The sequence below is a fragment of the Vipera berus genome, assembly GCF_964194415.1.
Source record: "Vipera berus genome assembly, chromosome: 1".
NCBI classification, from domain to species: domain Eukaryota; kingdom Metazoa; phylum Chordata; class Lepidosauria; order Squamata; family Viperidae; genus Vipera; species Vipera berus.
In genome coordinates this window covers 236451943-236478575 of record NC_138202.1, presented here as the reverse complement: position 1 = coordinate 236478575, position 26633 = coordinate 236451943, and the positions used below count along the sequence as shown (strand labels likewise).

General features: G+C 41.2%; 1 protein-coding gene across 1 annotated transcript in view; it reads right to left on the bottom strand.

The window, feature by feature from the left end:
* The window catches only part of RIMS1 (regulating synaptic membrane exocytosis 1), a gene marked incomplete at both ends in the record, with an annotated part of 304965 nt that overhangs the window by 164757 nt on the left and 113575 nt on the right, over nucleotides 1-26633 (bottom strand). The window contains one exon of the mRNA XM_081313224.1: nucleotides 6131-6344. Within this exon, the coding sequence (XP_081169350.1) occupies nucleotides 6131-6344 (214 nt within the window). The remainder of the gene's footprint in view (nucleotides 1-6130; nucleotides 6345-26633) is intronic.

The window sequence follows — 26633 nt, the reverse complement described above, 5'->3', positions numbered from 1 at the left end:
GATTGAGTATATCCAGAATAAATATAGGACTAAAAAGTTTCATGTAGCATTTGAATAAGTCTTCCTTTTCTTTTTCTTTTTCTTTCTTGTTTTCTCTATATATATTTAATATTAATAGTGTTTGTATCATCCTATATGAGCCAGAGAGTGATAGATTTTAGAGTTTATGGTTGTTAGCATATGGATGTTTATGATTGTTTTTTTTTGTTTTTATACCTTGTACTTAGCTCTGGGAAGTCGGGGGGGGGAGGGGGAGAGGGGTAGGGAGGGAGGGGGAGGGGAGGGGGAGGGGGGACTGTTAAAGAGAAAATGTATGTTAAAACTTTTCAATAAAAAAAAAAACTTAAGTGCTACACAGAGGCATGGGAGGAGGGCTTTATAAAATAAGTATCATCAGCTCCAGTTCTTTTTGCATGTGTGTTATGACATCACATACATTACATGTACAAAAGCGGCAGAGCTTCTGAGGTAATTATTTCATAACTTTGCCTAAAACATTAGAAACTGTGAATGGATCTGATGCTATATGATTAAATTCATAATGTAACATATATGTACATCAATACTATTAAAAAAAACTAAAGTTGCAATTCGAAAACAAGTTATTGCTGCATTTTATGAATTAATGTATGAATTTATTTCATTCATTTCCCATGCAAAACAGCAAAGTATCATAAAAATTAAGTTTTCTGTTTCCAAAATTAATATTGCCCTGAATAAATAATACTGTCAGTTTTAATACAAAAGAAATTTAGCTGCTGTCTTTTAAATTTTGCAAATATATTCTTTGTTTAAATAGCTGGATTTTAGAATTGGCATGTAACCTGGGGCCTGTTTTTTCATTGAATGGCCAATCAGCATGTCACAATAACTTGTTTCAAAATATATCTAGTAACATTATAATAATATAAGAAGAAGAATGGATTCTAACCACTTTGTCCTCCTTTGGGAAAGCATCCAGGGAAGCAGAGAAAGAAGAAATATATAAAGAAAAGGGGGGGGGGAAGAGGAGGAAAATATTAATAGGCATATATAAATAAAGCAATTCCAATGTTTCTATAAAAGCAAAATTCGCTGAAAATGAAATACATTTTAAATGAAAATATCTACAGTTTCTTTTCACAGAAAGTATTTTTCCCACAAATACCTTCGAAGACTTTTTAGAAGAAATGAAAACAGTTGCAAGCAGAATTGATATATCTGGATTCAGCATGTCAGTTTTAATAGCCCACCAAAGATTCGAAAAGCCATGCTGTATATGAAATACAAATTTTAAGAGTTTTCCCATTACAGTCCCTGGCCCTGCATATAATGTCATTCCTGAAAATTGGGAAAGGTCTAGAACTGAAAGTCAGGAAAGTCTGAAACAGGATTTGGCATAGAGGAAGAAGAACGGGTAGTTATTCCAGACAAGCATCAAAGTGATGCTTTGGACTATACAATGTTTCTGGAACCACAACCCAAGATTTAAAAGCCTAGCTAGCATATCATGTTGTTTTTGAAATGCATCAGGACTCAGCAGAGGACACAGCCTAAACATGGTAGGGATGTTTAATTTCTTACTTGGCACATGTTCTGTACCAGCCTACTACCGGCCCTGCAAAACAGGGCAAGAGGCTGGAACTAAGCCTGCCAAATTTATTAACATAAAACAGAGCAAAGAGAGCAAACACAAACCATGAAACAGGAGCTATTCAAACGGTTGCCTTCAGCAAACCAGCCCTCCCACACATTCCCCTTTTAAACAGTTCAGGGCATGGCTTCTCTCTGCCTCCTTCCGAGGTGCCCCATTGCCTTCTTCTGCTTACTCCTGATTGACTGCCTCCTGCATCGGGCGTCCATGAAAAGGGCCAGCTGTGGGTCATCTTCATCCACGCTGTCAGGCTCACACAGCTGGGTCTGCGTCGTGACCAGATGGGAGGGGCCTGGCTGAGGGCTCTGCGGAGCCTCAATACTATCCTCAGCAAGGTCTCCAACACCCCCCTCCTCCTCCTCTGAATCATCCGACCCAACTGCCGAACCCACAGGCTGACCCTGAATCACAACAGCACAAGGCTATTATTAATATAATTTGTCCATTAATCTCCACCCTACGTGCAACTTTTGTAAGTTGCCAATTATTCTGCAGCAGCCCTGAGAAACAATTTGGCAATTCTATCCTGATTTCCAGGTAGGACTTTTAATTCACAGTGGCTGAAGTAGAAATTCTGCTTTCCTATTTGAAAAGTTGGTAAAATTAATAGCAGTTTTTCCAAACTAGCTTGCACACAAATCCCATCCAGATGGCCAATTCATCTGATGGGCATCAGGATACAAAAGGCTGATCAAGAGTCAAGTTGCAAACCTATTTAAGAGCATATCAAAGTCAGCAACTGCAATAAATGGCTTTGATGGTGTTGTAATTTGGAAATACTTTTCGGGCACAGATTAAAAAAGTTAAGAGCATTCTAAATTCACTTCTAAAAATTTGTCCTAGTTTTAATATGTTCACTGCTAGGAATATTCCACATATTTTATGATCATATCCACATATTTCTATCAGCACAGAAAGATAGCAATATGGAGCAGACAATCTCTAGTCGTTGGAAACATTCTAGATATGCTTCTTTTGTATTAACAAGGATGTTCTTCAACATATACGGGGGAGGACCTCAAGCTGGTGAAAGAAAATGCTTGTTGACATGGCCCAATACTGGCTGAAATATATAATCCTGTATATTTAACATACTTTTAAATGTGCAATATTTTTATAACCTATTTTATGCCTATTTTACTTGCTCAGTGTTGAATGTTGCAAGTCTATAGTTTGTAGATGCTTCTGACACGAATAAAGAAAATATCTTATTAGCTTAGAGCCACACCTGTTCTGACCAAGTTGCTTAATATCACAGACACGCCATAGCTGAGCGAAAGGAGGAGATAAAACACTGAGCAGCTGAGGAAAGTTTATAGTTATGGATATTCATAACTTTCTGAAATGGTAGCATGCTCCCGTGTACTGTACTTATTAAACCACTGTACCTTTAAATAGTCAATGAGCAAACTTCCCTGTGCAAAACACATCTAGCAATACAATGGGTCAGCAGGTAAAAGCACATACAATAAAACAAATTATAAACAAAAACAAGCACATATAATAAAAAGCAACATATAGTAAAAATGTTGCACTACTCCTTCTAGTCTGCATTTTCAACCTGTTATAATCGTGTAAAATTCAACTCGCCATAATTAGAAATCTCATAAAATCTCTTTCCTCACGATTCAGAGTGTGTGGCGCATTGTGGTATACTGAGAAACAGACTACATGATCTACTATTAATCTCAGAAGTTAAGGTGTTACTGTGACTACATAAGTAGAGTTGAACAAGAAGCATTCAAACAGTTTTAAGGATAATTCTAGCATGACTTCTTTGTTTCAGTGTAATCTGCACTGCATTGAATTAGTGTGAAAAGCTGTTCCACATAATAATTTAATAGAAATAAAGTTCCTAAACCTTTAATTTAAACAGAAAAAATAAACTATAATTATCCACAAAATAATTTTTAAATTGTGATCTAGAGCAGAGTTTTCAAAACTGTGCCGCCCATGGAACCTTCGGGATTCTATGAGATCTTTATGGAGTTCCATGAGACGCTAATGGTGAAAAAAGAAAAGACTAAAAGTTCACTTAAATGCAGTCAGGATTTTTTTTTAATCACTAGAGCTTTGTCTCCTGATTGGGGGTCCAAGAATTTATTACTATGATTGGTTGCACAGTCAGCCAGATGATTAGACTGAATTTGGCATTTTTAGCCACGTATCGAGTCCTTCCCTATGTTTATATTTGATGGTGTTAGAGGTATCATCGAAGGGTGTAAATTATTCCAAGTAAAGCTGCCTTTCGCAATTGACTGATTTTGTCAATGGCAATTGTGTTCAAGCAGTGCTTGTTCTGGGATTGCACCCAAGGTGCCTATTACTATTACTAATACTATGACTAGGGACGCGGTGGCTCAGTGGGTTAGGACGCTGAGCTTGTCGATCAGAAGGTCGGCAGTTTGGCGGGTCGAATCCCGAGTGCCGCGTAACAGAGTGAGCGCCTGTTACTCGTCCCAGCTTCTGCCAACCTAGCAGTTCGAAAGCATGTAAAAATGCAAGTAGAAAAATAGGGACCACTACGGTGGGAAGGTAACAGTGTTCCGTGCGCCTTTGGCGTCTAGTCATGCTGGCCACATGACCACGGAGACGTCCTCAGACAAGCGCTAGCTCTTCGGCTTTGAAACGGAGATGAGCACCGGCCCCTAGAGTCAGAAACGACTAGCACGCATGTGCGGGCGAACCTTTACCTTTACCTAATACTATGACTAACTTTATTTTCTTTTGCCACAGTGTTTCTACTTCCATTTTCAGGTCCTTGTATTTTGTTATTTTCTCCAGTTTTTCTCTTCTATTCCGCTTTCTCCAGGTACTATGATGTCCACTATCCAGACTTTTTTTTGTCTTTCTTATCAACAATGGTTAAGTCTGGAATGTTATATGGCTGGTGATTATCTGTTCGAATTCTAAAATCCCAGAACATTGCATCATTTTCAATTACTTTTGTAGTGCTATCAATTTTTGCTTACAAAAAAATACACATGGAATTTTACATATTCCAATGCACCATTGTTGCTACTTTGTTATGCTATTGCTTGTAATCAGTCTGCGAAATCTTCTTGCAGTAGCTAACCAGGTGATCCACTGTTTCTTCAGCTTCATTGATGAGGCAGTGTTTGCTGTCTGTTCTGTCTTCTCAATTCTGGATTTCAGTGCATTTATTATTATTATACTCGAAGGTCTGGGGAAAAAACCCTTTATATTGTGATCTTTGAACCCCTGATATTATTTATAAAAATAATAAAGGCTGGATGAAACATAGAGAGAGAAAGAGAGAGAGATCCTTTTTTGTCTTTTTATTTCTTTTGTATCAGAAATGCAAACTCACTCCAGAACACTAACTGTGAAATGTTAAACGACTCAATATTTATTGGCTAAATTAAATGAATTATCTCCATTGAACATGCAGATTTGCAGCATTGACTGATATTGTTAAAAATATGCAAATAAGTGTCATTGAAATGTAACACTGTGATGGATATTGTTAAAAATATGGAGACATGTAACATTGAACAATATGCAGATATGAAGCATTGATTGATATTGTTAAATATATCTGATCAGGTTTGTCCTTTTGTTTGCTAAACAATGAATTACAAAAGAATTGTACCCAAAAGATGTAGTGTCAGTAAGTATATAGATCACTGAAGTAGAGCCAGACATTCTGCAAAGTTAAACAGCGCTAGAAAATATAATTAAGAGCAAAGCTAGAGCTGATGAATTATCAGCCAAACAGTTTTAAAATCTTGCACAATGATGCAATTAAAGTATTACTTGAAGTTTATAAGTCGTTTAAAAAGGTAAAGGTAAAGGTTCCCCCGCACATGCGTGCTAGTCATTTTCAACTCTAAGGACTGGTGCTCATCTCCATTTCAAAGCTGAAGAACCAGCGCTTGTCCGAGGACGTCTCCGTGGTCATGTGGCCGGCATTAGACGCCAAAGGCGCACGGAACGCTGTTACCTTCCCACTGTAGTGGTCCCTATTTTTCTACTTGCATTTTTACATGCTTTCGAATTGCTAGGTTGGCAGAAGCTGGGACGAGTAACAGGCGCTCACTCTGTTACGCGGCACTCGGGATTCGACCCGCCAAACTGCCGACCTTCTGATCGACAAGCTCAACGTCCTAACCCACTGAGCCACCGCGTCCTTTATAAGTCGTTTACAATATATTATATTGAGACAAGCTCTCTTGCCATTGTTAGGTAGAAAGAACCAGCATATGATGAACATTTTTGTTTCCCTTCCTGTGTTTCTTCTTTGCTCAATCTATAGTTAAATTGACCAAAGAGGAAAAAAAACACATACCCCAAAAAAATGCTGAGTGAGGAATTTTAAAAACAAACACAAGAGTATGGACAAATAAAAGGAAATACAAGAGGTTGAAGGAGAGAGGTAGAAAAGAGACAGAAAGAAAACCACGAAACCAAAAAGAAGCCTACATAAGCAGACTGTACTAGTCAGTCATGATGCATTAGACACAATAGAAAACTTACATTGTTTGATCGTAGGGAAACACGGCCTCCGCACCTGGCACAAAACTTTGTCCGGCAGTAAGAGCATAAATGGCCACAACCATCAGCAAATTTAGTTTTGTGACAGATCCCACACGTGGGTGCATCATCTTTGTGTTCTCCTTGATAACGACGGGATTCCTCACCTATTTTTCGTACTTGCTCTTTGTAACTTTCAAATTGTTGGTGTAATCTTCTGTAAAGAAAGCAAAACTCTTATTGCAAGGGCACAAGGCAAACTCACTCATTAAATGATTTGCTCTGAGACAGTTGTGTGTGCCAAATGTAACTGTTATTCAAGTGCCAAATTGATCTTAAAAATAAATTTAATATCTATAAATGGAATTTATGGAACTATCTGCTTCACTTTTACATTCTGTTAAGGAAGCTATTTAAGCAATCAAAAATGCAATGCATATTTATGGATCTGAGATTAGCACAAAGAGGTTTTGTTAAAATATCTTAATAGACTCCTGTTTTTCTGCCATACATATAATCTCGGACTTTAAGCAAATATCAGCACAAAAGGGTAGCAAGGAAAGTATTCAAAATGGAAGGAACTTTTCTTGACTTTGTACGCTCACTAAAACATTACAAACGGTTTCTTTCACTGTGGAATAAGAGAGTCAGAATTATCCCTTTGCTATCATTTTGCTCATAGAATTTTCATTATGAAACCTGTTGTGCAAGCAATAATAAATATTACTTTGATTAAAGAAAAAAATTACTTTTGTTTCTACTTGTAAACCGCTTCTGGACTTTGTGCTTGAGGTGGGAGAAAAAATGAAACCTTGATTTTGGGTTTTACCGATTAATAGGTTTGTTGTTATAGAGATGGCTAGTTTATATTATTATATAACAGTAAAAAGTTGAGGTTTGATGTTATTATCTTATTCTACTGCACCAAAGGGAGTCAGAAGTCAATGCCTTTTCTTTTTTTCCCCTTTCCCCCATACCTTTCCCTTCCCTTTTTCCTCCCCTATTTTCCTACTATTTTCTTTTGTACTTCTGTATTATATATCATAAACTAATAAAAATAATAATTATATAAAAAAGAAAGATGCCATGCAAGAAATAATAAATAAACTTAAGCATAAAATGAAGACAATAAGATTTGGCTTAATTCCTTAATGCTTATTCTCATTACTGTATGTATTTTCTTTAAAGACTATGGTTCTACTAGTCTCTATTGCAAAAACTGAAAAACAACCATCTTGAAACCATACTAAAAAAATGTAGCGAGATTCAATTCCTTATATAATTTATGAACCAAATAATACAATATATTGCAGCAGAAATCAAAAAGGAGATTTAATTTGGTTTTCAACAGCACAGGCATTTGGAATGTGATCATCGCAGACTTTTGTAACATTTAAAAATTCTGTTTGAATCTGCCATTAGTTCTTACAGGCGAAGTGTTAATAAAAGTAATACAAACCCTGTATTTCCCCAAACATCATTGTTCCAGTTCATTTAGACAGACGTATGATTGTGTTAAAGTACAAAAAATAAATAAAAATAAGGGGCGTCAACAGGAAATTTTCTGCAAGACACAGAACTGTAATCTGTAGCTCGCCATATTTACAATGGTTCTCTTGCCTGCCTGAGAATCTATAGTAAGAAAATATAAAAAAAATCCGACCACCCAGGAACTTTACAGCTGGTAGCAGATGTCCAGTTCCATTTAAGCATGAGGATTAAATCTAAGCATGATTTTTTTGTGTGGAAGTACATAGGTGCTGACTTGCATTTTCTTTTCAACCTTTTTTCTTTGCCCTTTCAATTCCAATTTAAAAAAAAACATAACTGTTGTGTTCACATTTACATGATAATGATCAGAAGAAACTCTTTCAAGACATAAATCAGAGGCACCTTCTGGAATGGAGACACTTCTGTCAACATTATGGAGGATAGCAAAGAAGTAAGGCGTATATCTAATTTATTCATTGCCTTCCATTCTACCACATGCCCAGCAGATGGCTCCAGAGACTACTATTTCTCCTAGTGTCTGAGATTTCAAAGCTGTGCCTTTACTTTTGGGATATTGTAATAATTTTATGGTGTAAAATTCTTCTTATACCAGAAATAAAATATTGGCTGTGCAGATAGGAATCAATTAATGTGTTTCAAAACCCACACTAACTTCAAGTGGTCTGTATGGTTCTCAGTGATTTGAAAGTGACTAGTATCCAGCTTTTACTCACAATAAATTATTCAGCACTTGAACTTTGACCAAGAAACTCTAGGTTTACAAGCAGACCTCAGGATTTAGAACTTTATTTTTGAACTACTGTACACAACAGGAAATGTATTTTTCCTATTTCCAATTTAACATCAGATACATTTCAATAAGCCTTATTATATAAGCTCAGTTTTCATCTAGAAATTATTGTATTATATAAAGAGAGTTCATTTCACTTGACTATGAGTGAGCAGTGTGCAGCAGCTGCCAAAAAAGCTAATACAATCCTAGGTTGTATAAACAGAGGCATAGAATCAAGATCAGGTGAAGTATTAGTACCACTTTATAAAACCCTAGTAAGACCACACCTGGAATACTGCAGCCAATTTTGGTCACCATATCACAAAAAAGATGTTGACAGTTTGGAAAAAATTCAGAGAAGAGCAAAAAAGATGATCAAAGACCTGGAGACTAAAACATACGAAGAACAGCTATGGGACTTGGGTCTGGCTAGTCCAGGGGTAGGCAACCTCGGCTCTTTTATGACTCACGGACTTCAACTCCCAGAATTCCTGAGCCAGCTGGCTCAGGAATTCTGGGAGTTGAAGTCCGTGAGTCATAAAGAGCTGAGGTTGCCTACCCCTGGGCTAGTCTAAAGAAAAGAAGAAATAGGGGAGGCATGATAGCAGTATTTCAGTATCTGAGGGGCTGCCACAGAAGAGGGGGTCACGTTGTTCACCAGAGCACCAGAGGGAAGGTCGAGAAACAATGGTTGGAAACTGATCAAAGAGAGAAGCAACCTGGAATTGAGGAGAAACTTCCTGACAATGAGTACAATTAACCAGTGGAACAGCTTGCCTCCAGAAATCGTGGGCGCTCCATCACTGGAGATTTTTAAGAGGCTAGACCAGGGGTAGGCAACCTCGGCTCTTTTATGACTCATGGACTTCAACTCCCAGAATTCCTGAGTCAGCTGACTCAGGAATTCTGGGAGTTGAAGTCCATGAGTCATAAAAGAGCCGAGGTTGCCTACCCGTGGGCTAGACAATCACTTGTCTGAGACGGTATAGGTTCTCCTGCTCAAGCAGAGGCTGGACTAGAAGACCTCCAAGGTCCCTTCCAGCTCTATTCTATTCTATACTTCCAGGTCTATTCTATTCTATAAATTCAACGTTAGTTGAATTTGTATTCTTTTCTTTTTCGGCTTAGTGAAGCTGGTTAACATAACCATGAAAAATAATTGTATCAATGTTATATTAAAGGACAACAATATGAAAACCTGACCATGAACATGCTATAATGAATCTAAAAGGCACGCTTCCAGACATTCACCTGTCTGAGACGGTATAGGTTCTCCTGGTTGAGCAGAGGGCTGGACTAGAAGACCTCCAAGGTCCCTTCCAGCTCTTTATTGCTTTAAGAGCATGAAGAAATGTGTATTTCACACACGCAGGGCTTTTTTTCTCATAGAACGCTCAGAACGGAGTTCCGGCACCTTTTTTGGGATGGAACCTTGTAGGGTAGGCAAGGCCGGTTGTATGACACGTGTGAGTTCCGGCACCTTTTTCTTTTACAAAAAAAGCACTGCACACACCTCTATGCAAAAGAAAGTCTTTATTTCAGAAAACTCCTTTTTTGGAGTTTTTCTTCAGAAAACCATCAAAACAAACTGCTGTGACAGGATGAAGCTAACTCAAATTCAGCAAATATACACTCTTGAGTGGTAGAACTCACTGAATGAACACAGGCCAGTTACCACTTCTGTGTCTAACCTGCTGCATCAAGTTGTGAGAATAAAATAGGAAAAAGAACCCTGTGCATTTCCAGTGAACACTTTTGAAGGAAAAGAAGAATGAAAATGAAATAAACTGTTGCATGAATTTTTTATGAGATCTGTGTGCAGCTCTGTATTAAAAAAATAAAATAAAATTCAAACCCTGCCTGTGGGAATTGATCTGGATTGAACTTACAGGTGTTGGTTGCGCTGTTCTTTGCCTTTTTCATATGCATCGTGTTAAACCATAACTGGGTTTTGATTTTGGCGTAGCATATTATGTAAATGCAAATGCTCTGGCTTACAAAGCATGCCTTTAACCCATGTATTGGGCTAACCAAGCCTGTATACCCAAAAACCCACAGTTCACATAAACCATACTTAAACTGTTATGAAAAACCTTCCTGAAACTATGGCTAGAAAAACAAGTAGAAAGATCTTGGAGCAGCCCTGCATTTCTCTTTGTCGCTCTCCTACTGCTATGAAACCAACTCAGGATTCTGTTCTGTTATCATATAAAGGATGCTGTGCTTGGAAAAAGGACAAAAAAATGAACTAGGCTTTCAAATACACTATACTCAGGTTCACGGCTGCCTTTAGCTCTCTTGGTTTCAACAGAAGAGCACCAAGAAGGCAGACAGACACAGGGCTTCCTCCCTATTTTCTTACCTTTTCTCTACATTCTTAGCATTTTTGTCCCTCCTTTCTTTTCATACAGGATTCTGAAACAAGCAGAACTCTCCAAATCCCATAAGCATAACAATCACAGCATAATATCCCACCAGGCTCAAGGTTGACTCAGCCTTCCATCCTTCCGAGGTAGGTAAAATGAGGACCCAGATTGTTGGGGGCAATTAAGCTGACCTTGTAATAATGCCGCTTGGGGGTGTGTGTGAAAGCCCTAATAAGCAGGCATATACATAGAATGAAGGCTACTGCTAAGCTTGTAAGCCGCCCTGAGTCTTCGGAGAAGGGCAGGATATAAATGGAATTAAAATAAAATAATAAATAAATAAATATGTAAACATTTTATGTTTTTTTTAAAAAAATGGTGCTCTATATTTTATATACCTCAAAAGCTGCAAAATAAACATCTGATGAAAAATTTAGAGACTTCAAAATCTTGAGAACTAAAAAAGAACAACTGGCTGCTTATGAGTCAGTAATTTTTGACAGCTATGGAACAGGAAGCTGAATACATAAGCTTCCCACTATTTCCCCCAAAAGATCTCAAGACACCTGTTTAACCAGGAAGCTGTTTTCAAGCCAATAGGAACTATTACCAGTATTATTTTTACATCTTAACATATTTATATATCAAATGACCTGCTAATGAAAGCTTCAAGTATTGCTGGGTTTTTTTCCCCGTAAGAGACTACTCGTGTTTATTTGCTAAGGGCAATCAAGCATTTTAAGAACTCTGTACTCCGAAATTCACTAAGATGCATTCTTTTTTTTTTCTTGTCCGCAGTAGATCAAAGCCTTACACTCCCTCCTCTCGCCTGTTCGTGGGCTTATCAATGCCACTGGCAGCACAAAAGGGCACACTGGAGCACTTACCATCGGGTCCTCCTCGTACTCGTGATCCTCAGACCCATCGGATGTGTCAGTCCGTCCATCCGCCGGCCCCTCTGGACGCACCGGTGTTGACGTTCGGGGTGTCTTGTCGGCCACCTGGTACGCTGCTCTGGAGCGTTCCGCAGCTCTCCTGGGGGTTGGGACCCGTGCCACTGGAGGGTTGGGCCCTGGCCGCGGCGGTGGTAACGGGCAGTCCACTGCCCGGTGGCCCGGTGGGTCACATCGGAAGCAGCGGAACGTTGGACGGGGCGCCGGTAGGGGGGCGGGTTGTGACACCGCCGGCCCGGACTTCCGGCTCTCGGTTTTCGGCCCCTCCGGGGCCCTCCAGGCTCCAGAGCCCACTACAGGCCTGCCCCGGGTGTCCTGCAACCCAATATCTAGCTCCACCGCCACCCGGAACCAGTCCTGGAGCCGTGCAGGAACCCCCCGCACCACACATGCCCGCCGGAGAGCTCCATCAAGGCCGGCCCGAAAGTGGTGCACCAGCAAGCGCTCGGGCCATGAGCGCAACCTGCCCGCAACCCTGCGGAACTCGTGCACGTACTCCTCCGCTGGCCGTCCCCGCTGCCTGATGGCTAAAACTTCAGCTTCCGCACGATGTATACGAGAAACATCCTCGAAGCGGACGCGCAGGGCTTCCAGGAATAGCCCCACGTCCCCGAGTTCACGGGCGTGGTCACTGTAAAGATCCGCTGCCCAGGTTGCAGCCTCTCCCTGAAGGCACGCGGTGACCGCCACCACCATCGCCCACTGTGATGTGTAGGCCTGGGCATACCCGTCCAGATGGTTAATCACCTGACCCAGGAACATGGCCAGGTGGTCGGGATGCCCATCATAGGTTATGGTGAGCGGTGGAGGTCCCCACACCACACCCGGACCCCAATGCCCGACAGGTGAAGGGGTCTGAGCCTGGGACACCCCCGCCGACCTTGGCGCTGGACGTCCAGGGCCCCGGTCAGGCGTTGGCCATGCATCACGCCCTCCTTGTACTCGCGTGGATGGGGGCCGAACGCCACCCTCCCCAGGCACCTTGAACTTCGGGCTGGCCAGTCGGAAACGGGACGTCACTGGCTGACTGGGTGCCCCCCCAAGAGACCACTGTCCCGTGTCTCCTTCAGGGCCCGTGGCCGCCCAGGAACCGCCGTCACGTGCCCCAACCTCTCCAAACCTATCGCGCAGCATGTCCATAGTCTGGCTCCCCGGAGCGGTTGAATAGCTCCACTCCTCGCCGTCGTCATCGGTCAACCGACGCTCCCGCCAACCCAGTGGAGCCCCACCGGGCCGGCCCGTTCGTCCTTGCTCGAGTCCCGTGCGCCCCAGGACCGAGCTCAGCCACCACTCCCCCCCCAGGGTCTGGCTACTAGCACCCTGGGACTCCACCGCAGGGTCTGCTGGTGGCGCTTCCCGCACCTTAGGTCGCACAGCTGGCTGGGCGTCCTCCACTTCCCTCTCCGCAGGTGGTGTCGCCTCCGCCCCAGCCACGCCAGCCTCCTCCAATCCAGTCTCCAAGGCGGCTCCTTGCACACCCTCTGCCATGGCGCACAAAACGGAACACAGCAGAAAGGCAGAAAGGCCGCAGTGCTATGAAACGCTGGCTTTCTGTCAAAACTCGTCCTGCAGCAAGCAGGGCAGGGTGCCGAACACAGGAATGAGAGACTTCCGCTGCGGTCTAGAAGCACTTTATTCTTCAGGGCAACAGCCGCAACAAGAAACAAAGCCAGCGTTGGCCGCTACCTGCAGCCAACACTACTATATACACACCCGAAAACCCCACCCAAACTCCACCCAAACACGCCCACGCCCTCCCATCCCCTATAACTTCCCCACCCCTCCCCTACAAGGCCCTTCGCCCGACGGCCAGTCAGGTAAGCCCCCTCCCGTGTTTTGCCGCCACCGTGCTCCTCCCCCTCACCCACTCCCTGCCACGCCCAACTCCGAACCCCCCTGTCGTCGTCCACGCTCGAGGCCCCCAGCCACCCGGTCACCGCAGCGGGGAGGGACCCGTCCCCTAACGGCTTCGCCTGCTCCCGCATTACACAGTCCTGCGCAGGCATGGCGTCGGCCGGAGGAGACAGCCGCAACGGCGGAGTCCCCGAAGCATTCCCCTGCGAGGCCGAGGCTCCCGGAACCTCCCAGGCCGCTGAGGCGCTGAGTTGATTCGGGCCTCTACCGGTCATGCCGCAGGCCGGGGAACCTTGCACAGACGCGCCGCCGGGCGGGGACGGCAACCACGGCGCGTCTGGAGGCGGCTGAAGCGGCGGCGCGGCCCCCGGAGCTCTTCGGGCCGAGGAGTCCTGCGGAGACGCGCCGCCGGGCAAAGACGCCAGCCGCGGCGCGTCTGGAGGCGGCGGAAGCGGCGGCGCGGACCCCGGAGCTTTTCGGGCCGGGGAGCCTTGTGCGGACGCGCCGCCGGGCGAGGACAACAGCCGAGGCCCGACACTTTCCCTTTTCCACAATGAATAAACTGAATCTGATTTAAAATATCTGCTGGCAAGAACATCACATTAATGACTAACTAATAAACTATTCTTCCAAAGCTAAGATATGAAAAATAGTGTTGGGTTTTTTTTATTTTTTTCTCCTCTGCAGCAAGTACCTTTTTTGCTAACACCTCTAGAAAACCCAATTCTTCCTCATATCATAAACGATTGCCAGAATTTGTAAGAAGTAGGTCCAGATAATTTTAGGAAGTGAAGTTTACATTAAGGAACCCCTTCTGGTGTACAGGTAGAGGTGTTGGGAGCAGAACCAGAGAGGTCCAAGCACAAGTTTGTCCTTGTTAAGATATTTAAATTTAGTAGCTGGTGCAATCAAATCAACGCACAGTTGTGGTTGGTTGGTTGAAGAGTGTTGACTCCTGTGCTGTGATTGGTTGCTGTGAGTGTGAAGAGGGAATTTCCCTTTTATCCCACCTTTTAATTTAATAATTTAATTTAATAATTTGATTTCTATACCGCCCTTCTCCCGAAGGACTCTGGGTGGTGAACAGGGCAATACACAATAAAAATCAGATACAAAAATTAAAAAACCATTAAAACCATTACTTCTGTGCCCTGTGTGCTCTGTGATTTACCCAATGATTTACCCTCATAATGCTCCTGTTTGCCTGTCTATCTTGTTTGACGTACATATTGATGTGAAATATATTTATTTATATAAAACCTTGTGTCAGCATTTCTGACTTCATTTGGATTCCCTGACAATCCTTAACCCCAAAAGCTTGGTGGGTGGTTTTGAACCAGTTATCCAGCCTACCTCACAGGATTGTTGTTACAGGGGGAGAGAAATCATAAAAGGAAGTGCTAGGGATGACACTCCAAAATGAAAGGCAGGGTATAACTCTAAGAAATAAATTAAAGCACACTCTTATATGCAGCCACTTCTTTCCACAGTTTTTCCTTGCAATAGACCCAAGTAGTACACATTCAGCCAGCATTTGCATTTTGACATTTGTCCATTAACATTCCTATCTTTACTAAACAAATTCACCTATTTACTCTAGTTTTTCACCATTCATTTATAACATTTGATTATTCACAAGGGTTTCCCTGTCAAATACAACTGTATTAATTTTTATATCCATATCCATCATTGCATCATAGAATTTACCTAATATTTGCCATTTATCATCCAGATTCTCTACCAACTGCACACCATGTACAAAATTGCATGGACATTCACATACCCAACCAACCTCAATTGTCACAATAATCCCTTAAAGATTTGTGCACAAAAACATTGAAAGGGACATTACACATTGCTATTTACTCCCCTGTTAATGTTGAAGTACCTGGATTGTTTTCAAAACAATGAAAAAAAAATCAAATAAATAAATAATAATCAGACATCAACTTCATGTTTATACAAAACATTGTATAATTCAAGCCTATTAATTTTATCATACTTGTTTTTGGATAGAAATGAAATATACTTCTCCATGACCTGCCAAAAAGCAAAAATCTGGCTTGCAGACTCGCTGGGCTGCATAAAGTCACACTGAACTTCCTACGTTTGGCTTCTTGTTATCTATTGCAAACTTTCATTCAAGACTCTGCCTACCACCTTCCCAGGAACACATAAAAATTATACAAGTTTAATTCAATCTTTCTACCTTTCCCTTTGTAATGGGAAATAATAGCATTTCAATCATCAGGCACCGATGAAAACTTTACACATTTTAAACAATCTGCACAATCACACCACCAACAATCTGCATCCATATTTTAATAATTTTCCAGTTATGGCATCTGCAGATATACCATTTTTCAACATCCTTACAATGATCAGAAATTCCTTTCCATCAATCTTTTTAGACACTATCATTTATAGTAGTCATTTCAATTCCACTCGACATATCACTATCATTTCCACATAAATCTCCAAAATACTCCTTAAAGCCATTCCTGCATCTCAGTTTCATCTCAAATCCCTTCATCCCTTTCATTTTTAGTGCTATTTATTCTTCCATTAGCTCTTTTACCTACTTCCGAAACAATATTTTATTGGCATATTCTGCATACTCTTTCTTTTAATCTTAGCAATGTCTTGCTCTCTCTTACTGTATTTTTGCAGTTACCTTTTTCACTCCCTTCACATTTATAGTATCTTTCCCTCATCATTTTTTGTAGCAATCATCCTCTTATATGTGTTTTTCCTCTTCCACAGCCTAATCTTTATTTCAAGAAGCATCCTTTTTATACTTCCTCCAGTGTAGTGCTACAATTCCCAGGAGACACTGTGGCAAACAGGAAGAAGAATGCCTTAGGAAACAGGAGAGAGACAAAATGGAGACTTGGGAAATTACCATGTTTGAAACTGTTATGTAAGAAAATGTTTTAAGTTACTGTTTCCTCTGAAATTGGTAATGAAAATCCTTCTAAGAAAGAACTTCAAAAGTTGGCGGTGAAGTTCGAATTTTTATCACTTCATCATAGCTCACTCTGATGTTGAGGCTTCCCAGATATAGGAATATAGCCAGCCGTACCAACAGGCTGAAAAATAGCTTTTATCCGTGGGCTGTTAGGCTTTTAAATAGGACACAATCTTATGCAGAATTGACTTGGGAGGCCAGTGTGTGGTGTAGTTGGTTCACATAGTGTGGTGGGATGGAGGGTTTGTTGTCACTGTGTGTTGGGGGGAGAGAGCATGGGGGGAGGCTCAGCTAATCTCAATGTACACATGTTGCACTTTGACAATAAAAGGTTTATTATATTATTATTAAGTACATGGAGATATTAATATAGCCAATATGTTAATAAAGAAGGATACTACTGTAATGAAACCTATGGATTTTGAGGGTGGTTAACAAGACTATGGTACAAGAGCATCATCCTGTACCAACAATAAATAATATTTTGCATGCTGTGAAAGATGCATGAATTCTTCTAAATTAGATATCACTGAAGGGTAAGTAGAATTCATGAGAATCTCACCATTTGACAAAACGTATAAATCACTTTGATTGTTATAGATTCTGTACATTTTCATTGGACATTCAAAGTGCCTCCAAGGCTTATCAGAAGGTGATGGACTTTATCCTAAAAGGTCTTCTTAGTATTGACTATAATAAGGATATTGATGTTATTTATGTGGCAACTCTTGAAGAGTTCTGTAATAGACTAATGCGAGATACCCTAAAACAGGGGTGTCAAACTGCCGGCCTGTGGGCCAGTTGCTTCATGCGGAGGCCACACCCACTCCAGCTCCGGAAATGTGAAAAAAGTCACAATACGTCGTGACACTTCACGTGACGTGGCAAGTTTAACACCTGTGTCCTAAAAGATAATTGAACTATACAAAAGCATGTCCTTGAACAGATTCTTTATATTAGGGCATGTTGTTCCAGTTGAAAGAATTAAACTTGACCCAATGAAGACTATTCTGAAGATCTTAGTTATTGAGAATCTGGATTTGCCGCATTCTTTTTTAGTTATCTGTGGCTATCAAATAATTATTATTATCATTTGTGCCATTGATGGGTGACAAACCACTCATCTCCTAAGGAAGTGTTCATGATAATGCCTAACAATGGTACCTTGTTTCAACTTTATTTTCAGTCTTGTGGTATTCAACATATTTATGCTTTCCTTTACTGATCCAACTGTAACAGAAATAAGTGCAGTTTGGGGGGAAAAATGCAGGCTGCACACAGTAAAGGGAGGAAATGGGGGGGGGAGGAATTACCTAAGACTTCAATGGCATATTGTTCAACTCTGCTCATGGCTTCAAAGAAGACACCTGCAGAGTAGCGTCTTTCTCACAACATTTACAGTATATGAAGCTTCCTGTCACTGTTCTCAAATGAATGTTAGTGATGCATCTGTTGCAGACTATCATCAGAAACACCACCCCTGCCTGAAGAAAGGACTATGGATTAAAGGAGCAGGCAGAGCGGTACAAGAGGAAAGGTGAAGAGGATTATTTTATTATACTCTCGAGCTTGATGGACTTTTTAAACTTTTAGTGAAAGTGCGTCATAATTGAAAAGTAAAAGATGGCGGCTAAACCTCCCCCTAAAACTCTACGGAGTGGTGGATCTCCTCCGGTGCAACAATCATCATTACAGGCGTTGCATCCTCCTGATGTATTGACAGCGAAGGACTTACGAGATGCTCTGGATAAACTTTTGGAATCAATTAATCAATCAATGGCTGATAAATTTGCACAGATGGAGGAGAAATTGGAGAAACTGGAGGAGAGAATGGAAGAGAGGATGGAACAGAAGCTCAGCGTGATGAAGGTAGACATTTTGTCTTCAGTGCATAAAGTGGCGGAATGTGTGGAAGATTTAGATGAAAAATTGGATGATTTGACTCAAAAGAATGAAATATTAGAAGTTAAAGTACGGGAGAATGAAAGTTTAAGAGACAAAATGGAAAGGGAGTTAAGCCTTGCCCAATATTACCAGATGCAGTTTGCTGTTAGAATCAGAGGTTTAAAAGAGAACATTAAGGAAGATTTAAAGCAGCTGGTTTCTGAGGCTTTTGAAGTGGTACTGAATCAGCCAGCATCTGAAATAAGAGCAGCTATGGATAAAGTGTTCCGTGTAAATTCATGGATTGCCAGACAGAGAAAGTTGCCTAGAGATGTGGTGGTTTACTTCACAAAAAGAGAAATCAGAGATGAAGTTATACAAGCTGCTTATGATGCTAAAGTTGTGATTGCTGATCAAGAAGTTTTGGTTTTAAAAGAGATCCCTCCAAAGATTTTGAGGAGAAGGAAGGATTTTACATTTCTTGTGCAAGAGCTCAAGCAACGAGATATAAGGTTCAGATGGGAGATTCCAGACGGGCTGATGGTGATGTATGAAGGCAAAAGGTACCGGTTGATTACTGTGAAGCAAGCGCGTGATTTCTACAATACTGTTTTAAAAGCAACCCCATTAACACTTCTGGAAGCTGCAAAGGGATTGGGAGAAGGAGAAGGAGAACATCAAGAGGATGAAATTGAGGAAAATGGTGCTGGAGGAGATCAAGCTACAACCTCTTTGGATGATCCTAGAGAGCAAAGGGTAACGCGTGCTGCTTTAAAAAGAGCAAAGAAAATAAAAGAACGAGATCAGCAAAAGTCTTCAGAATCTTCACAACGTACTCATAGCCAAGCAGTGGGAGGAGCACGGCCTAAAGAAGATAGTCCTATTAAAGCAGTGCTTCAAGAGCTTTGGGAGGATATGTATGGCAACTAAATTTTTGACTTGGAACGTTAATGGACTAAATTCACCACAGAAGAGAAAGAAGGTTTTTCAATATTTAAAACAATTTAAGATAGATGTTATATGTTTGCAAGAAACGCATATTAGGGCTATGGACCAAAAGTTTTTATCGAACTTAAGACTGGGTACGCATTTTGCTGCTTCTGCAATGAATAAGAAAAATGGAGTGGTTGTTTATATTAAAAGTGCCATAACAGCGGATTTAATTGAAGCAGATAAGCATGGAAGATACGTACTGATAGACTTGTTGTTAGAAGGCAAAAAGACGCTTCTAGTTGGACTGTATGCCCCTAATCAACAACAACAACAGGCTGACTTTTTTAGTTTACTTTATACAAAGCTTACCCAGTTGGATTATAAAACTTTTATTTTTATGGGGGACTGGAATGGTGTTATGGATGTACAGATGGATAAGGCTGGAGCTTTTAAGCGCATTCCAAGTCATGCTAGACTGCCTAAATCTTTTTTTGAAATGAAGGATGACTTGGAATTGCGAGACATCTGGCGCGAGAGACACCTGCAGGAAAAGGATTATACTTTTTATTCTGATAGACATAAATCTTTTTCGAGGATTGATTTTATTTTGGTGACTAATGACTTTTTTTTGAGGATTAAAAAGGTGAAGATCTGTGCAAGAACTATTTCTGATCATAGTCCAGTGTGGTTAGAGATTGATAAGGAGAAAAGAGACAGGCGCTCGTGGCGCGTAAATGAGAATTTGTTTAGAAATCAGAGAAATGTGGAAGAATGTAAACAGCGGATGAAGGATTTTTTTGAAACTAATATGAACAAAGGTACTTCTATGGATATGGTGTGGGATGCTAGCAAGGCATACATGAGAGGGGTGTTGATATATATGAACAACAAACATAGACGTGCTGTGGAAGCTAGGAGGAAAGAATTGGAGAATGAAATAAAGGAAAAAGAAAAGGCTTTGATTTTGAATTCAGAGGATGTGAAGACTAAGGAGGCTATTAAATTGTTAAGAGGACAATTTGATAAATTGATGGCTGACCAAGTGGCAACCAATCTGCGGTTTGCCAGGCATAACACTTTTTGTAACGCTAACAAACCAGGCAGATGGTTAGCTTATAGATTGAGGGAAAAACAAAGGGCTTCTAATATAGACAAGATTGAGCATAAAGGAAGGGTTGTGTTTCAACAGGATCTCATCAAGGACGCTTTTGTGGATTTTTATTCTAAATTATATGCTAAGGAGAAAATTAATGAAAAGGACATTGATATATATTTGGAAAATGCTAGCATCCCGGTTCTTACGCAACTACAAAAAGAAGGGATTAATCAACTGATCACAGAAGAAGAAATTTTTATAGCAATTAAGGAATTGAAGGTGGATAAAGCACCAGGTACGGATGGCTTGACTGCGGCCTATTATAAAAATTTACAATTAGAAATGATAAAACCGTTAAAGGAACTGTTCCACACAATCCAGAGGGGGGGAAAGGTGCCACCGTCTTGGAGAACAGCTTTTATCTCTTTGATTCCGAAGGAAGACCAAGATGTTACTCAAGTTAAAAATTATAGACCGATATCGCTTTTAAACACAGATTACAAGATATTTGCTAAGGTTTTGGCTAACAGACTGATGAGGGTTCTGCAACAGGTGATTCATGGGGATCAAACAGGGTTTATTAGTGGTAGGCAAATGAAAAATAATGTGAGGCATATAGTTGATGTGTTAGAGTTTTTGGAAAGGAACAACCAGATTGCTGCGGTGCTAATTTTTTTAGATGCTGAAAAAGCTTTTGATCAACTGAATTGGAAATTTTTGTTGAAAGTTTTAGATAAAATGGATTTTGGGGAAAAATTTTTACAACCGATCAGGGCATTATATCAAAAACAAACTGCCCGAATTATAGTTAATAATAGCTTGACAGAAGCATGTAATATTGAGAAGGGCACAAGGCAAGGGTGTCCGTTATCGCCCTTGTTATTTGTGTTAACATTAGAGATATTATTGGTTAAAATTCGGAATTCGGAAAAAATTAAGGGGATTCAAATTGGAGATCAGGACTACAGATTGAGAGCATTCGCAGACGATCTGGTTGTTACAGTGACCCAGCCAGAGAACTCTGTTGTGGACCTGATGGAGATAATAACACAATATGGGAAGGTTTCTGGATTTATGGTTAATGTACAAAAAACAAAAATTATGGCCAAAAATATGACAACATCGCAAAAGGCCCTTTTAGAAGGATTAACTGGATTTGAGATTGTTAAAAGGGTTAAATATTTGGGGGTGATTTTGTCGCCCTCTAATACAAAGCTCTATAAAAATAATTATGAAAAATTATGGGGGAAAATTCAAAAAGAATTGGAGAGTTGGAAAAAATTGCAATTGTCTTTGTTGGGACGGATTGCAGCAGTAAAAATGAATGTCCTGCCTAAATTTTTATTTTTATTTCAAATGATACCGATTCTTAAGAAAGATTCTAATCTGGAGGAATGGCAGCGAGGTATCAATAAATTTGTGTGGGCAGGGAAAAAACCACGAGTTAAACTTAAGATTATGCAGGATATTCGTGAGAGAGGTGGCCTTAAATTGCCTAATTTTAAATTATATTATGAAGCTGCTGCATTAGTAGGAATAAGTGACTGGATTAATTTGACGCAAGGGAGGTTATTAAATCTTGAGGGCCACGATTTGTTGTTTGGCTGGCATGCATATTTGTTGTATGATAAGAAGGTAGACAACGTGTTTAGGGTGCATATTTTAAGACAGGCATTGCTGAGAGTTTGGAAGAAGTACAGACATAAGTTAAGTTGCAAGATACCATTGTGGGCAATTCCAAAACACGCAATAGAAAATATACATGCTGGCTTCAAACATGATTTGACTACGTACAAGGAGATTCTCAGCTTGGAAAGAAATGTTTGGTGTTTGAAATCATATAGCCTCTTGCGAGAAGAGAAGGTTGTTCAAAATTGGTTTCAATATACTCAGTTACGGGCCAGGTGGAAAGAAGACCAGAAAAGTGGATTTACAATGACTGATGAAAATTTGATAAAGCAAATTAGGAATCAGGGACCAGCACATATCAAACGGATATATCTTGCATTGATAGAGATTGACTCAGAAACAGAGCTTGTTAAGGATTGTATGATAAAATGGGCCCAAAATATCCAGGAAGTCATTACAATGGACACGTGGGAAAAGATTTGGGTGAGGAACGTAAAATTTACACAAGCTCAAAATTTAAGAGAAAATTTTTACAAAATGTTTTATAGATGGCATTTAGATCCCAAAAAGCTTGCAAGTATGTATCCGAATTATCAGCCTAAATGTTGGAGGTGCGGTGATGAAGATGCAACATATTTTCACATATGGTGGACTTGTAAAAAGGTTAAGGCTTTTTGGATAAAAGTCTGGTGGAATATGCAGAAGATTTTTAAACAGAGGTTAAAGTTTTGTCCGCAATTTTTTTTGTTGGGAATAATTACAGATGCCACAGTTGTGGACACCAAGTTGATGTTGAATTTAATTACGGCGGCAAGACTTTTGATAGGCCAATACTGGAAGAAAGAGGAACTGCCGACCATAGAGGAGTGGACTTTAAAGGTTTCCAACCTGGCAGAGATGGCGAAGATTTCGGCCTATTTGAAAGATCATTCGCAAGAACGCTATATTATGGAGTGGAGAAAATGGATTGATTTTATCCAGAACAAGTATAGGGTTAAGAAGTTTTATGTAGCATTTGAATAAGTCTTCTTTCGTTCTTTTTTTTTCTTTATTATCTTAGTTTTTTTATATATATATTCAATATTATTATTATTTGTTTTATCTTATATAAGCTAGAGAGTGATGGATTTTAGAGTTTATAATTGTTAGTATATGATTATTTATGATTGCTTTTTATATATATACCTTGTATTTAGCTCTGGGAACTCGGGGGGGGAGGGGGGAGGGGGGGAGGTAGGGAGGGGGGAGGAGGGAGGGGGAAGGGGGGATTCTTAAAGGAAAACTGTATTTTAAAACTTTTCAATAAAAAAAAAAAAAAAGGAATGAGAGACTTCCGCTGCGGTCTAGAAGCACTTTATTCTTCAGGGCAACAGCCGCAACAAGAAACAAAGCCAGCGTTGGCCGCTACCTGCAGCCAACGCTACTATATACACAGCCGAAAACCCCACCCAAACTCCACCCAAACACGCCCACGCCCTCCCATCCCCTATAACTTCCCCACCCCTCCCCTACAAGGCCCTTCGCCCGACGGCCAGTCAGGTAAGCCCCCTCCCGTGTTTTGCCGCCACCGTGCTCCTCCCCCTCACCCACTCCCTGCCACGCCCAACTCTGAACCCCCCTGTCGTCGTCCACGCTCGAGGCCCCCAGCTACCCGGTCACCGCGGCGGGGAGGGACCCGTCCCCTAACGGCTTCGCCTGCTCCCGCATTACACAGTCCTGCGCAGGCATGGCGTCGGCCGGAGGAGACAGCCGCAACGGCGGAGTCCCCGAAGCATTCCCCTGCGAGGCCGAGGCTCCCGGAACCTCCCAGGCCGCTGAGGCGCTGAGTTGATTCGGGCCTCTACCGGTCATGCCGCAGGCCGGGGAACCTTGCACAGACGCGCCGCCGGGCGGGGACGGCAGCCACGGCGCGTCTGGAGGCGGCTGAAGCGGCGGCGCGGCCCCCGGAGCTCTTCAGGCCGAGGAGTCCTGCGGAGACGCGCCGCCGGGCAAAGACGCCAGCCGCGGCGCGTCTGGAGGCGGCGGAAGCGGCGGCGCGGACCCCGGAGCTTTTCGGGCCGGGGAGCCTTGTGCGGACGCGCCGCCGGGCGAGGACAACAGCCGCGGCGCGTCTGGAGGCGGCGGAAGCGGCGGCACGGACCCCGGAGCTTTTCAGGCCGGGGAGCCTTGTGCGGACGCGCCGTCGGGCGAGGACAGCAGCCGCGGCGCTTTTCGGGCCGTCATGGAGCCTGGTGAGTTCGGCGGCAGGAAGGCAGGGGGTGCCGGGGGGGTGGAGGGGCCCCCCCTCGAGTGTCGGGCTCCCGAGGCCCGACACTTTCCCTTTTCCACAATGAATAAACTGAATCTGATTTAAAATATCTGCTGGCAAGAACATCACATTAATGACTAACTAATAAACTATTCTTCCAAAGCTAAGATATGAAAAATAGTGTTGGTTTTTTTTTATTTTTTTCTCCTCTGCAGCAAGTACCTTTTTTGCTAACACCTCTAGAAAACCCAATTCTTCCTCATATCATAAACGATTGCCAGAATTTGTAAGAAGTAGGTCCAGATAATTTTAGGAAGTGAAGTTTACATTAAGGAACCCCTTCTGGTGTACAGGTAGAGGTGTTGGGAGCAGAACCAGAGAGGTCCAAGCACAAGTTTGTCCTTGTTAAGATATTTAAATTTAGTAGCTGGTGCAATCAAATCAACGCACAGTTGTGGTTGGTTGGTTGAAGAGTGTTGACTCCTGTGCTGTGATTGGTTGCTGTGAGTGTGAAGAGGGAATTTCCCTTTTATCCCACCTTTTAATTTAATAATTTAATTTAATAATTTGATTTCTATACCGCCCTTCTCCCGAAGGACTCTGGGCGGTGAACAGGGCAATACACAATAAAAATCAGATACAAAAATTAAAAAACCATTAAAACCATTACTTCTGTGCCCTGTGTGCTCTGTGATTTACCCGATGATTTACCCTCATAATGCTCCTGTTTGCCTGTCTATCTTGTTTGACGTACATATTGATGTGAAATATATTTATTTATATAAAACCTTGTGTCAGCATTTCTGACTTCATTTGGATTCCCTGACAATCCTTAACCCCAAAAGCTTGGTGGGTGGTTTTGAACCAGTTATCCAGCCTACCTCACAGGATTGTTGTTACAGGGGGAGAGAAATCATAAAAGGAAGTGCTAGGGATGACGCTCCAAAATGAAAGGCAGGGTATAACTCTAAGAAATAAATTAAAGCACACTCTTATATGCAGCCACTTCTTTCCACAGTTTTTCCTTGCAATAGACCCAAGTAGTACACATTCAGCCAGCATTTGCATTTTGACATTTGTCCATTAACATTCCTATCTTTACTAAACAAATTCACCTATTTACTCTAGTTTTTCACCATTCATTTATAACATTTGATTATTCACAAGGGTTTCCCTGTCAAATACAACTGTATTAATTTTTATATCCATATCCATCACTGCATCATAGAATTTACCTAATATTTGCCATTTATCATCCAGATTCTCTACCAACTGCACACCATGTACAAAATTGCATGGACATTCACATACCCAACCAACCTCAATTGTCACAATAATCCCTTAAAGATTTGTGCACAAAAACATTGAAAGGGACATTACACATTGCTATTTACTCCCCTGTTAATGTTGAAGTACCTGGATTGTTTTCAAAACAATGAAAAAAAAATCAAATAAATAAATAATAATCAGACATCAACTTCATGTTTATACAAAACATTGTATAATTCAAGCCTATTAATTTTATCATACTTGTTTTTGGATAGAAATGAAATATACTTCTCCATGACCTGCCAAAAAGCAAAAATCTGGCTTGCAGACTCGCTGGGCTGCATAAAGTCACACTGAACTTCCTACGTTTGGCTTCTTGTTATCTATTGCAAACTTTCATTCAAGACTCTGCCTACCACCTTCCCAGGAACACATAAAAATTATACAAGTTTAATTCAATCTTTCTACCTTTCCCTTTGTAATGGGAAATAATAGCATTTCAATCATCAGGCACCGATGAAAACTTTACACATTTTAAACAATCTGCACAATCACACCACCAACAATCTGCATCCATATTTTAATAATTTTCCAGTTATGGCATCTGCAGATATACCATTTTTCAACATCCTTACAATGATCAGAAATTCCTTTCCATCAATCTTTTTAGACAATATCATTTATAGTAGTCATTTCAATTCCACTCGACATATCACTATCATTTCCACATAAATCTCCAAAATACTCCTTAAAGCCATTCCTGCATCTCAGTTTCATCTCAAATCCCTTCATCCCTTTCATTTTTAGTGCTATTTATTCTTCCATTAGCTCTTTTACCTACTTCCGTGGGCTGTTAGGCTTTTAAATAGGACACAATCTTATGCAGAATTGACTTGGGAGGCCAGTGTGTGGTGTAGTTGGTTCACATAGTGTGGTGGGATGGAGGGTTTGTTGTCACTGTGTGTTGGGGGGAGAGAGCATGGGGGGAGGCTCAGCTAATCTCAATGTACACATGTTGCACT